The sequence below is a fragment of the Camponotus vicinus genome, unplaced genomic scaffold (assembly GCF_025532165.1).
Source record: "Camponotus vicinus isolate PSW18456_S1 unplaced genomic scaffold, iyCamVici1.0 SCAF_10, whole genome shotgun sequence".
In the NCBI taxonomy this organism is placed as follows: domain Eukaryota; kingdom Metazoa; phylum Arthropoda; class Insecta; order Hymenoptera; family Formicidae; genus Camponotus; species Camponotus vicinus.
Window position 1 is genome coordinate 4,087,751 of NW_028141946.1, and position 14,710 is coordinate 4,102,460.

General features: G+C 30.2%; 2 protein-coding genes across 5 annotated transcripts in view; both read right to left on the reverse strand.

Annotated features, from left to right (window-relative positions):
* Adcy2 (adenylate cyclase type 2 Ac76E) overlaps positions 1-8,957 on the reverse strand; it is a 41,015-nt gene extending 32,058 nt beyond the window's left edge. For both annotated transcript variants that reach the window (XM_083079283.1, XM_083079282.1), the window contains exon 1: positions 8,244-8,957. In XM_083079283.1, the coding sequence (XP_082935409.1) occupies positions 8,244-8,256 (13 nt within the window). In that variant the 5' untranslated portion in view covers positions 8,257-8,957. The remainder of the gene's footprint in view (positions 1-8,243) is intronic.
* Positions 8,958-10,049: 1,092 nt separating this feature from the next.
* E(z) (histone-lysine N-methyltransferase E(z)) lies at positions 10,050-13,917 on the reverse strand. 3 transcript variants are annotated; one of them, XM_083079946.1, is made up of 12 exons: positions 13,687-13,917; positions 13,159-13,472; positions 12,831-13,079; positions 12,525-12,741; positions 12,249-12,269; positions 11,942-12,042; positions 11,675-11,852; positions 11,227-11,604; positions 10,862-11,152; positions 10,598-10,780; positions 10,357-10,522; positions 10,050-10,274 (listed from the first exon to the last, which is right to left on the reverse strand). In XM_083079946.1, exons 1-12 carry the CDS (start codon positions 13,820-13,822, stop codon positions 10,214-10,216), a joined length of 2,295 nt encoding a protein of 764 aa, XP_082936072.1. In that variant the 5' UTR covers positions 13,823-13,917; the 3' UTR covers positions 10,050-10,213. The 3 variants fall into 3 exon arrangements, with proteins under 3 accessions (XP_082936072.1, XP_082936071.1, XP_082936073.1); XM_083079945.1 differs by having other exon boundaries at positions 12,249-12,272; XM_083079947.1 differs by lacking the exon at positions 12,249-12,269.
* Positions 13,918-14,710: the final 793 nt, after the last annotated feature.

The window sequence follows — 14,710 nt, forward strand, 5'->3', positions numbered from 1 at the left end:
ATGTCACATTTATGATTATTATGTACGTAATAATTAAAGAAATCGATTTCTTATTTTATTAAAATTTATTTCGCCTTTTTAATCGAATATTATCATTATTGTCATTATCATAATTGGATTTTTGTAAGTGTATGCTTTGTAAAATTTTATTTTCGGCCTAGCTACGTGCATACCATTTTATGATCAAATTATGCATGTAACTTAATATATCAAACGCGACAAGCACTGTTATCTGCCGTCGCAAATATTATGTAAATATCTCGACAATTTATGTCATAGAAATCCACACGCAATTTACTATGTCGTATAATGCGTTTTCTGAAATTCGATCAAAATTCAGAAGTATTAATATTTTCGTAAAGGCATGTTCTGATTTCACTTTAAGTATGATTCAACATATCGCTTTGATAAAATATATTACTTCACATCTATCTCTAAATGTTTGCATATTTGATTTATAGTATAATACAATTTTATCATATCACTTTCGATATAATTGTCTTTTACATCGACATTCCTGTTATCCCTTGCAATTTATGCAACGTAAAACTGCAGCAAACGCCTTGTTAACATGATACATATCATATATATTGGATATAAACCTATTAAATAAACTACACTGAATGCAGCAAATACATTTATTAGACATGGAATTTATATGTATATACGGGTATAAGACTTTACTATTAGTTCGATATTGTGTATTTCAAATATCGTTTTGAAACCGCGAAGGAATTCCTCTATAAATTCAATTTCGCTTAGAGAATAGATATTTTATTGTAGGTGATTTAGTACAATCGCGTTACAAAGTAAATAAATGCAAAATCGAGCAGATACAGAATTAAAAATATTTAAAATATTTCTGATAAAAAGAGAAGATAGAAAAATATACAAAATATCCATTTATTTTGTTTGTTCCGTGCTTTAAATTTGCATTTCAGTAATATTCGCAAAAATTTCATTGCACACATTTACTTATTGCTTTATACTTATTGCTTTATACATCTATAAAATTACGTTCATATGAATTAACGATAAAAGCTGCTACATATGGGAGGCTGCAAAATGCTCTATAAATTATTATTTCGATGGAAAAAGACTAGAAAACAGGGAAGTGTATAATTGAAATAAAATAATTTACCATAAAACAAAATAAAATTGCTAGGTTGAACGTGTCGAATTCATCCATCAAAATAGCATAACAAATAATGCATATTCACTACATGCATAGGATTTTAAGCGCACATATGTATATTTTTTTATAGCGATGTCACTGTTACTATATCTGGGAATGTCTCCTTGGGGAGAGTAGCTCGAAATATGAGAGATAAAAATGACTATGCGTGGTATGTGGCTGCCCTATTTTTTTCAGAATCCCTAGCGATACGAGTTTTCTGTTGCAACGCGTTCTCCATTCTACAGGTTATGCCTTGGACTCTCATGGCTGAAAGCCTTTACTATGCAATTACGTACACGTCTCTTGAAGGATACGATGTATCCTACATTCGACTGCGTTTTTTACGATGTCTCGTTCGTATTATTTTTCGATTAAAGAAAGGTCACTTGTCATGCAATGTTTAAAATTTTGATACAAAATATTTGTATAACTAAGATTAAAAATTATTTAGCATAATTTCTTTAGCATAAATATGATCTCTTTATATTTTTTACACATTATATTTTATTTCAGTGATCTCTCTCTCTCTCTCTCTCTCTCTCTCTCTGATGTTCTTATAAAACAAAAAATTTATTTTATAACTAAAATAATTTTTTAATAATAATTAATTAATAATAAATAATTAATTTTTTTCTCTTTTTTTACTCTCTAATTTTTAAATATTTATTTTTAAATATTACTGGTTATTTTTCTAATGATTCTAGTTCTTCAATTTTTATTAAGTGACAAGATTGATACTAACTTTACTAGGTTCGAAGAAGAAAAGGTGCTTAAATGCACTTGATAAAAAAAATGAAATGGGTAAGTTCGTATACTCGAAGAACATCTACGAAAGAAGAAAGGGACGTGGGTGAGTTATCGGATATTGGTCGATTATGGTTGAGGGAAGTCTCGATCGCAGGAGATCGCTAGAATTGACACGAAGTGGCGAGGGCTACTGGTATCGACAGGCATCGACTATCCACCATCAGTGCCTATCACGGTTTCAAATCGAGTCCGGTGCTACATTCGCAAAATCTCCTTGCAAACGCAGATCGGCATATTGTGTGGGTTTCATCAGTTGATGACATTGCCACTTACGTAAACAGATTTTGCTCGATATTAATAGAGAATGTACGAATTGCATATCTTGCATAAAACAGGGTATAATACAAATCTCTATTTAATGAAATATTATTGCGACGAGGAAAAAGGAATATTTATAAAGATATCAATGATTATCTTTATAAATATTTAGAGCGAAACTGATTCGTTGAATATACCTGGTTACAAAAGTTTTTTAACGCAACATTAAGTTTTCATAGTTACAATTGTGTTCTTTGTTGAGTTTACTTAATTAAACTTGTTGCTATTTAAAGCTTTATTTCTTTTATATCTCGGGTTTATATTGCGAATTTGCTCTGAGTGATTATTCACAGTTTTTACAATAAATATTACAATTGTAGTATCTATATATTTGATAAATATAAAATTATGTAAATATTACTTTATTTTTTATGGCTTTATTAATGGCATTAAACCAGCAATAGAGAACACATTCTTATAATAATATAAATAAATTTTTACTGAAAATTGAAATTAATATTGTTATTGTTTTTGGAATTAATGATTTATTAATAATTAGAATTAACGTTAAATGTTCAGCTTGTTTTATCATATATGTATCCTCTCCTTTTATAGGAATATTTTATAGAATTTATTTTTTTACAATTTATTTTATAGAAATATATATTTGTTTTCCATAATTTTGGAATTTTAATTTTCTAAAAAAAACCATATTTTACTGAAGAAAATATAAAATAATAAATTCAATTTCTCTCTCTCTCTCTCTCTGGAAAAGAGGTTCAAACTAGAAATTCAGATGCTGATTCATAAAATTTAGTCGTTGGTTTCAGTATTATCTTAAACTTATGATCTATTTGTGCTACACTGCTCTCTTAAAATAATCTATTCTATATTTGTAATAACAACATTTATTTTCAAAATAAACTATATTTCCTATAAAACGTTGAAATTAAAAATCACTATATTCTTTCACTTTATTTTTTAAACGTCATAGAAACTTCTGGTCATATTATCGAAATGGAGAAAAATATGAAACGTGCATATAACATATCTATCGTGTGTAATATATATAATACACGAGGGAATTAAAAGGCGGTCATATTAACGTGACATATATTCCAATAATTAATCAGTATTTAATATCAGTATTTATTAAGAGTTTTGATTTTGTTGCAAGTTCGAGTGAGAACGAGTCCTCGTAATTTGCAACATGATATTTTCAGAACGATGAAGTTGCATATAACGCGTTTATAATCACGCGTTTATATTTCGATATTTGGATTCCACCTATGTTTTCCTTTGAATTCGCGTTATTTACAGCGATGTAACGTTATATATATGTGTATATGTATGTGTGTGTGTGTGTGTCTATTGCATTAAAATTACACTGATGGAAAATGTCAAAATATAATTGTTAAAATGTCAAAAGTATCAAAGCATAACTCGTTAAATTATACCAATCGTTTTTTCAATGATCTTCTTATTCAATTTCATTCACTTATTGGTTCGTAAATACAGTTTAATAACACAGTTTTATTATATTTTACGTGGGTGTTCTCTCCTTATTGACATTTAACTATTATTTAAAAAAATAATCTAGAGTTTATGTCCAATACCATTTTTAATATAAAATTCTTGATACTATATTGTATTATATGATATTAACGCAATATTATAATAAATAAAATTATTATCATTATATATTGAATGTCTCCCTATTTAATGTTTTTTTGAGGATCATAGATATATTATCTACATTGAAACGAATGACTTTATTAAATAAAACTCGAAATGACATAATCCGAGCATTAATGACATTGTTACTTATATTATTATCGTCGTTGCGATTACTATTTTTTTAAATGTTCATAATGCCTCATACGAGCGCGAAGGCAAGACAGAGGCGAGTAATGAAAGGACTAAGCCGCGTATAAAGCGCTTTATCCAGACAAAAGCATTCGCTTTTGGCTTGGACCGCAAAGCTGCATTTAGCGAAAGCTGCCTTCTACTAGTCCCGATTCCTCGATTCACCGGGCAGTCTGGGATAACGTATTTTCGCGGCGAGTGTGTACGATGATGCACAATAACTAGCTAATGTCATATAACCGCCAATGTTTGTGCTAAACACACACGGATTTCCGCTATTATTTCCACGTACACGTCGTAATTAATAATTAACTATCGGGGGATCGAAATAAACTGTGAGCCGTTCGTAAACTTAACCCTTTAACTATCATCAATAGACGACGAGACGTAAATTTTATGACTGTCGTCAATAAGCGATCTTAAGATACGCTATGATGTCGGGATCGCTTATTGACAATTTCATTAGTTTTGTTTACGTTGTATTATCTCGGATCTGTACAATTATTTATTTTATTAAGTAGTTAATAAAATAAATAATTGTAGATGGTTCCATAGTTAAAGGTTAAGAAATTAAATCCGAATCGTTTTATTTATCATCGCGTGATCTTGTGCGCGATGACGAAATTAGCAGTAAGTTAGGTTACACGTGTATGATATGTCTCCGTCGAAAGTTTATAAATTATTCTCGCGTAACGGAATATAAATACAATCTTAAGTAAGTATATATGTAAAAAGATATTTAAATATCTGCGCAAAAAATGCCTTTTCAACAGATATCGATTATTCGATCATATTTAAAAGGATATGCTATATTACGTGAAACAATTTTTCGTGCTGATAAAATATTGAATATTGAATATATCAAATATATATCAAATATATATCGTATCTGTTTCCTTTGATATGTATATTTCACAAATAAAAAGTTGATTTTTTTCTCGTAATAAATATATCAATAATTTAACCGTTTCTAGTTTCCCAGAGCATGGAGTATGCTGTGCTTTCTGCTAATTAATAAATAAATCAATACTTTAATCGTTTTTAACTTTTTAGAGCATGGAGCATGATGAGCTCTCTACTAATTAAGCTTCGGACAAATAATAAGGCGTTTTTCACGATTAAAAAGCAAAGAGTAATTAAAGTTAACAAATGAAAAAACTGTGTTATCCTTCTTCCGGTACAGACGCCATTTATGTCAGTTTAACAGCGATGCTAAGAGATACGCTTCGCTAGAGCAGTATGTTAGCTAAGCGGCCTTGTTTCCTCGAGAATTGCTATTATGAAACTTGGAAGACGATACAACCCCGTGACGTGATTATGAAACACGCAGGAACAAGGAGAGAGAATACGGTACCGAATTTTGCATATCGCGAGACAACATTGGGGCGAAATATTGGTAAAGCATTTGCAATCAGAGATACAAGTGCACTTTATATCCGTGGAGTTTACGTTTTCACTTTGTTTCTCGTGAAAAAATTTGACGACTCGCTAACAAAAAAAAGAAAAGGAAAAAAAGGTAGGAGAAAATAGTCGGATTAAAGAGCATCGCGAGAGAATTAAACGCAGTGGTCCGCGACATATATAAATGAGTTCTCTTTGCACGTTCCTTGCAATTTATACAACGCTCAACTATGATGTTGATATATTTATAAATATGTATATTAAAAACAGATATTTATTAAAATGCGAAAAACATTCGCTCGTAAACTTAAGCGCGATTCCGCACGTGGAACCCAGCGGTCATGGATAAAATTGCGCGAGAATCGCTTTGGTCGAGAAATGTTTCGCGAAGTATCTGTGGCAAGATGACGACGCAACGATACATTGCACTATAAATATACACTATAGTGCTATAAATAAATTTGCGTGAAGTTTTATTCTGTTCCGTAAGCGAAGTCTCCGCCGGTCTTTGCACTATTTTTCTAAAACTTAACGTTTCGAGAAGCGATAGCTTATAAAATTATTCAGAAATTATTGTATTATATAAAATATAAGCTTTTACTATATTTGAATGAAGTTATTTGCGTGTAACATATATGTATAATAAAATTATGTATTACTAAATTTCACGTTCAAATAAATAAATGTCGAATGTAAAGAGTTAATATCGAAATGCGGGTGTAAAATTTAAATTCAATCAACAATTTTGATCCGATCGTCCAATTACAAGCAATTCAAACTCATTGATACATTACGCTATATACGTGATTGATATAAATGAAGATATAAATGAAGATATTTCTGCTCTACGATCTCTGATATCAGTTTGTGTATCTTCAAGTTTCGCGATCTTGAATTAAATTGATTTCTAAAGAATGCTTCTCTTTTCTAAAATAGACGGTCAATTTCTATATATTTCTTAACAAATGGTTTTTAACAAGTTCTTTCTTTATATATTAAAATTAAAAATTTTTTTAATAATAGATACTTATGTAATTCTATAGAAAAAATGTTTAACTCTTTTTTATTTTTTATCATTACGATGAAAATGCGCAGTATTTTAGATCAATATTCCAAAAATTAATAATTTTGAATCAATTTTTCAGGTATTTCGATATTTCCAAAATTGTTTAAAAATTATGTTTTTTTAAATATCGATCTAAAATTGCATATATACACTGAACTTAAACAGAACTATCGAGAATTGTTATCAAAATTAATAATTTTCAATACATTTTAGTACTTTAGAAGGAGAGTGTCGTGCTGAGTAATTGTAAACAATTGCTTAAAAATTGTTTAAAAATTATTAATTTTTGAAATATCGATCTAAAATTGAATATATACGCTGAACTTGAACAGAACTATCGAGAACTGTTATCAAAGGTAATAATTTTCAACACGTTTTAGTACTTTAGAAGGAGAATGTCGTGCTGAGTAATTGTAAAAAATTGTTTAAAAATAGTAAACGGTCGAAACCTTGCGTAAAAATGTTCGTAAGGATAGAACTGTTGAGAATTATCGTTAGAACTGCGGAAAATCATTCGCACGATACATTTTTAATAAGTGTCGTGCGAATCGAGGACATTAAAAATTGATTGAAAATTATTAATTGTTGGAATATCGATCTGAAATTGCGTATATAGGCTTGAACTTGAACCATCAGGAATTTGCTAAAAATAATGATATCCAACGCGTTTTGGTACTTTATAAGGAAGGGTGTCGTGTTAGATTCGCGAAGTTAGACACATTTTTTTCGATTTCGATTTTTTAATATAAGGAATGCGGAACTCTTTTTAATTTTTATCAGGAACTGGAAAGTACTATCGGAACTTTTAGTATTTTTATGAAATTGTCGTGCTAGTTTCACAGATACAGCTATGTGATCATATGAGTTATCACAATATATATAATAATTATAACAGCACTTTTTTATATTACATATGGTTAATTAAAAATTTGCAAATATTATATATGTAATTTCTTCATATATATATAATACATTTTTTCTCTTTGTTTTAAAAACGAGGAACAATCTATTGTTTAAATAACAATAGATTGTTCCTCGGACGTTGTCATATATAAACTCAAATTTAGTGCAGTAATATAATTTATCTATAATACAGTAATTACTATTACTTTTCAGTATTTTCAGTATTTTTATTCGTGAAAATTTCTTTGAAAGCGCATTTTGTATATTCATACATATTAGGATATTAAATTAAATTGAAATTTAAATTTAATGAATTTCGTCGTATCTCGTCAATATTTAGTATATTATTTAAATAATATAAGCTATGTATATGTAATTACATCATAATTCAATTGAAATATAATAGACTATAATTAACTGCAATTTTAACAAAATCAATTGAAATTGAATTAAACGAAATTACGAACAAATTTTCAAAAATTCTTGGAGAACAATTATATGTTAAATCATGTCAATATAATTATATTACTTTATCTAATAATTATTGGATATATAATAATTATTTTAAATAATAATTATTTGATAATTATAATTCATCATAATCCCGATTCAATATGCAATTCAAATCCTTAGGGAAAAAGAGAAAAAGGAGGAGAAAAAAAGGAAGTGAATATATTTAAATAGAATAAAAAGAGGAAGCTATCATTAGTGTGTTTACAATTTAAAGCGGATCTTATAACATTTTGCAATAAAAGTTGTCATTACCTTCTTCCTCCATATTCGCAGGCGAGATTCCCTCAGACTTGGCCTCGATCCAAATTGGCGTCCTCCTACGAGCCGACTATCATCGGGCGCGACGTTGCTTCTCTCATGCACTTCACTTTCTTCGCGACATGCTTATCCGTCACCTGGCGTTTCCGCAAATTCCGGATCTCCACCGAATTTATCACATCCAAGAGCGCAACTCGATTTCGCGCTAACTCGTTTCTGCGCACATCGGACCCGGAGCTGATCACCGCCGAAAACCAATACGAGCGTGTAAATATTTACTCTTGACGTGGGATCCAATTAAATTTTAAACGCGCGAATTTTCACGAACGTTACAGGTGCGTAGATCCGTTCAAAGACATAGCGTCGATCGTTGGCGATTAATTTCGCTCGTATAATGTTTCTCTCTCTGTTTATCCGTTGGAAAAATTAGAGAAGAGAGCGCGGGAAAGAAAACACAACCGCATAATTCGCGATTAAAATTTTACTGCAAATCGCAAGCGTTACGCTTTACGATAAATCGATAAATCGATCGCGAATCAATTCTTCGATACAAGTTGAATCAGGAGCATTATTATTTTTAAATGTAAATTGTAGAGTTCATTTATTTATACGCGGGTTATTTTCAGAAATAATAGTTTTCTCCGAGGGTCTTTCTCTTTACTTGATCCTAAAGCAGACTCTCCGTCCAACCGTTTTCGCAGCCGCGAAGCCTGCAACTGGTGGCTGATTTGCCACGCCGAGATCGTCGAGAAGCTTGCTATAATCCCTTCGCGTTAACTCTGTTGCAAGCTGCGCGAAAGCTCGACGTGTTCGTCGGTGACGCTTTAATCCAGATTCTCGAGAGACCACGTTTTATTATCTTCGACGTATCCTTCGGCAGGTAAGCTTTTCTTAAGTGCCGGATATACTATTAATACGATATAAATAATATTATACCGTAGACTAGCATGATTTAAGAAAAGAATATTATATATAAGAGAGAGAAAGAGAGAGAGAGAGAGAGCTATTACATATTTATAATATATAATATATATATTAGAATTTTTAATTAATCATAATTTCACCTAATCTCGCGTATAACAATAGCAAATAAATAAATATAATTATTTGCGAATAAGAGAAAAAATAAAATTGATTTGTCGCATTTTTACAAATTTTACAAACTACACGTTTTTATCTTCTTTTTCTTTTTTATGTTTGCTATATTTTAAACAAAATAAATTTTAGATATTAGATATTAATTTTAGATTATAGATTCATTCGAAAATTCTCCGAGGGTAAAATAGCATTTTAATTGATCAATCAGGATAAAGAAATCTTTGCTCTCTTTATCATAATTAATCAAATGCTATCTCAAAATAAATTTGTAAAGTATTGATTATGTATTAATTGTGCGAAAATTGTATATACTACAATGAATTGAACAAAGCACGTGCGTATATTCTCGTAATAGTAAAAAGATACATATCTTTGTTTTATCTATACAGATACATTTATCTGTAACTGAGATACTTGCTCTGATAATTGCAATTGAATTATCGATGGAGGCATTACAAGAGAATTGTTTTTTTCAGACATAAATCATATTCTAATAAACAATACATACAGTTAAAAAATGATTTTGTCACTAAAACTGATAAGTATTTTCACTTATAACAATGTAAAATATGCGATTTATATTTTTTATTTATTAATCATCCTTTCATCAAATACTTGAATTTTATAATTTTACTGCTATGGAGATTTTCTCTTTTTTTAAAAAAATCATTGTGCAAAGGTGTAGATCTTAATTCTTAAAAATAGAGGCATGTTCTTTTATTACATGTGTGCTCTTATAATCTGTGTGAACAAACCAGATAATACATATTTATTATCATTTCTAATATTTCAGTTGTATGCATCTGTTCGATATACTATTTATATATATATATATATGTATGTATTGGTATATAAAATATAAATTTTTAAAGAAATTCCATTTCTCGTTCTATACCAACAAATTTGAGTTGCTCCGTTGGTCCATATCTGAAAATATTATTATAATTCATATAATTTTAATCTTAGTTAATATATTGATTCCATTGTGCAATGTGTATGATATATATACCTATAATCAAAGAATAATTCTTCACCAGGCTGAATTGCTCTCTTAGCAAAAATACCTATTCTGTGATCGCCGTTCACCATCATTACTTTTGCATAACAATTTGGATTAATCGAATGATTGGCAAATCTGATCTTATTTCCCTTTCTCGTTGCATCAACGACAAAATCTAAAAAATATTTTTAATCTTTCTTTCTCCTTTTTCTAAAATATCTAATCAGCTGTTAAATTATATCGTACTTACCATTGTTAAGATTGAAGAGAAAACTACACATATATTTGTCGTATACTTTTCCTCTCCTATCAGCCTCATCTTGGCTGATAATTTCACCGCAGTATTCTGAAATGAATTCATTCTTTGCCGCCGATTCTTTCAGAAAAATTCCCCAACCTGCCACATCTGATGGTGCCATCAGAAGATGCTTATCTACGAACCACAAAATATTTGTTTTCTAACTTTGTTTTGTTTTCTTAACAAAATTATACGATTGACAGTTCTTAAACTTACGAAGACCACGTTGCACGCTGACGTTCTTGCAAGATATTCTAGTGATAATGAATTGATCAGCGCCACACGTTTGGCAAAGATCCGGGTCACATTCCCTCACGGCCAAGTAACACGGGCATTGCTTCGTGTTGCACTGAGCCTTACATCTGCAGCCAGGGAATCGATTCTGACATTCGCTACTGCACTGACAGAATTTTTCGCAAAAATTTTGCGCTTGTATACAGGGACACGAGTTGTCACATTGACGTCCTGGATGATCGCAAGGTGCGAAGTTGTGCACGTGATTTGCGCCTATCAAAATGAATCAGACAATTAGATATTCGAAAATATATTATAGACTCCTTGAAACTAATTAATGTGCGTACCAGAATCCTTCTTAAGTTGTATTTTTCTGCAATGCATCGACCATAACCGATGCTTCTTCTTTTTCTTTCGCGGTGGCGTAAAGTCTTTCAGATTTTCTATAGCGGGAATATCCGAAGCTTCCTTTTGCGCAAATTCATACACCTCTTGACAAGTTTTCGTCAACATAATTTGTGCCAGTGCGCATGGATTACCGGGAAAGGCTTTGTGAAGAGCTCGGAATAAGCTTTGTTCGGAACCTGTCCATGAGAACTCGCTTTCTATCTTAATTCGTTTGCCAATTCCTAATAGCGTGAAGGGTGTTTGATTTTCAGGTTGCGCTTGATCCTCTATAATATCCTCAGGTTTACAGTCCTTGTTATTGACGTTTTGCTTAAAATCTAATTTGAACAATAAAACATTTTAAAGTTTTAATCTCATGATAATAAGTCTTTGATTGATATGATTTACCTTGACAACTGCCTCCTTGACCATATTTATTGCTATCATTGCTATCCTCGCTGCTTGCTTCGTTTCCAGAATCTACGCTTGCTTGTTTTCGTACCTTTCTAGGACCACCGCGTTTTTCATCGCTTTCTTCCTCTTTTATATCCGCTGCTTGTGCTGCCAGTTTTTCTTTCATTCCTTCCTATATATGAGAAGGATATCAAATCGTTGACATCAATTTTAAAAATGAACATTACGTCGAAATTTAACAGGATAGCAAATTTGGTATACCAAATGCATGTAACATTCTGCTCCACATGGCTCTGGAAATGGTTTCAAATCGGGTCCTTTCCGTTTCAACAAATTTGGACCTGGATGGCAAACTTGAAGACCTACAAGCAATATCATAAACTCACTACGAATATGCTCTCATCGACTGATTCGGCATGGTTGAATGGAGAAAAATTTAGTAGAGAGATACAATAATGAACGATGAATGAAATATGATTGCAGATGAGCCCTTGACGATGTCTCTGTGCTAAACAAAAAAAGCTTCCGATCGATAATGCATTAGTTTATATGCAATATTGTTCTTTACCTTGCGGCGAGGTCCCCCTGGCTGCTACGATAAATCAGGAATCACAAATTATTGTAATTAATAAACCTTCAACTTAAAACACTTAAAATATACAACACTAGTAAGTTGTATTTCAGTGAAGTTTTCTCATTATTAGTGCTTTGCTTCATTTTTAAAAATAATACAATAGTTATTAAAACATTACATAATACATTTAAAAGATATAATACTATTTTATACTTCACATAAAATACAACTTAAATACTTAGAAAGATTACTTCATTGTGATATACTCACGATGTAAGAAGCAGTCGTATTTGAAGCACCTCCTGCAGAATAAAGTATGGAAAGAATGCATTGTTTGTTCCCTAGGTACGCTTTTCGCTTTTATACCATCTATATTAGGTGTACATTCTGGTGGTAAAACATTTGGATCAGATCTTTCTGTCAATTCGATATATTTTTCTTTCAATTCTTCTGGTCTTCCTTTATCAGGGAACATACTTGATATTGCCTAAAAATAATAACTGTAATAAATGTATCGGAATTATACTACTATGGAATTATATGATTAAAATATATCACTGTATTTAACTCCTCTACATTGAATATATGTATCGATGGAAAAGGTGTAGCCATTGTCTTTCCACTTTCAGTCTTTTCCGTCTTGATTTCAGACTTTATTTCGTCCTTCTTCTCATTTTCTTTTTGATTCTCTTTCTCTTTGGAAGATTCTTTTCCTTTCCTTATCTGTTCTCGTTCCTTATCATCTTTCTCATAATTTGCTAAAGCATTTACCAAATCGACAAAGATGGAATCATCCATAAAACCAGATTCTCTATCACCATGAACCTAAAACAATAAAGTTATTAATATCAATAAAATTCTTTACATAATTACTAAATTAAATTAACGTAATTATTTCATATACCTTTCCATCATAATTTTTTATAAGTTCCTCAATAAAGGTACCATCTTGATCCAAGATCTCATCACCCATATAAGGAATGTTGTGCAAAACAGTTTCATCTTCTACCATGAAGTTCTGTTGAATAGGAGCCCATGTGTACATAGTTGGTATAGGAGTTACTGCATTAATTATTTTTACAGGACAACTTTGAATATCGCCATCAGGACTAGTAATTTCAGCTTTTTTCATACAGGACAGATGAGGTGGAATATCTTGTATCGCTAACCACATTGCCTTTCCATCTGCCCATCGCTTTTGTTCAGCCACGAGAAGTTCTATATTCAATAAAAAACGTTAACTATACGACATAAAGTTATATACTAGCAAAGTAGCAGCCATCATATATATTCATTGTTATTTCCAATAATATTTTTAGCTTATAAAATAATAACAAGAAATAAACAGAAAAGAGAAAGAAAAAAGAAAGAGAAATAGAGAGAGAGAAGGAAGAAAAAAATATTCGAAAAATAGTTATAAAATCCGACTTGCCTGTCATAACCTTGCGATTTTGATTCCAGGCGATTTTAACCTCGTCTGCTCGTTTGTACCGTTTCATTTGCCGTAAACGCATGTATTCCGATTTAACTCTTTTTCTCCATTCAGCCGAAATTTTGGCTTTCGACATCGCGATAGATGCGTGATTCTTATAGAAAATTCAGTCACATTAAACAGTAAATACGATGAATGATGAAGTCCGCCATTCAACAGATGCGAATAGAATGTATCGAGTAGGTACTATACGCATGCGCATGGCACCAGCTGATGCTAAGGAGAGTTGTGTGTGTGTGTATTTTAACTGCCAGTATATATACATATATGTTAAGTGAATATAAGTGTACGTATATGAATGATTTTTTAATACTATAAGTATTGACGCGATTTATATCAGAATATACGTACAGCGCTTACGAAATTTTATTTCAATTAAATAAAATCAATTAATAAAATATATGTAATAATAAACAATGTATGTAATGTAAATTATGTAATATCTCAAATCTCAAATGAAAAATACATTAATATATTAAAAATACATTATTAAATATCATTGTTCCGTTTCATTTTAAAACTAAATTATAATTAAATTACTAATTAAAAATATTTCAGTTTGAAAAATCATTTTTTTTTATTGTGTTAATCATTATTGCTCATAAATACTGAAAACTATTTTCTACAGTAAATCAACGTTTACAACAAAAATGGCAAATTTGTCAAATATATATGAATGTTTGAATCGTTTAATTACGAATAAAAATAAAAATTTTATATCTCTCATCAAAATTATATGTATTTTGTGAATATTATGACAAAGTCTTTTTTATTGTTACTGTTAATGTAACAAATAATATAAATAAAAAAAATAAAAAATACAAATTTTATGAATTGAAAAATATTATTTGTATATATCATATAATTCGTCTTATAATTCCATTATTAAAAAATAAAAGAAGAAAAATAAATATTAAAATTTGAAAATAATAAGATTACATTAATAAAATAAATTATATTATTA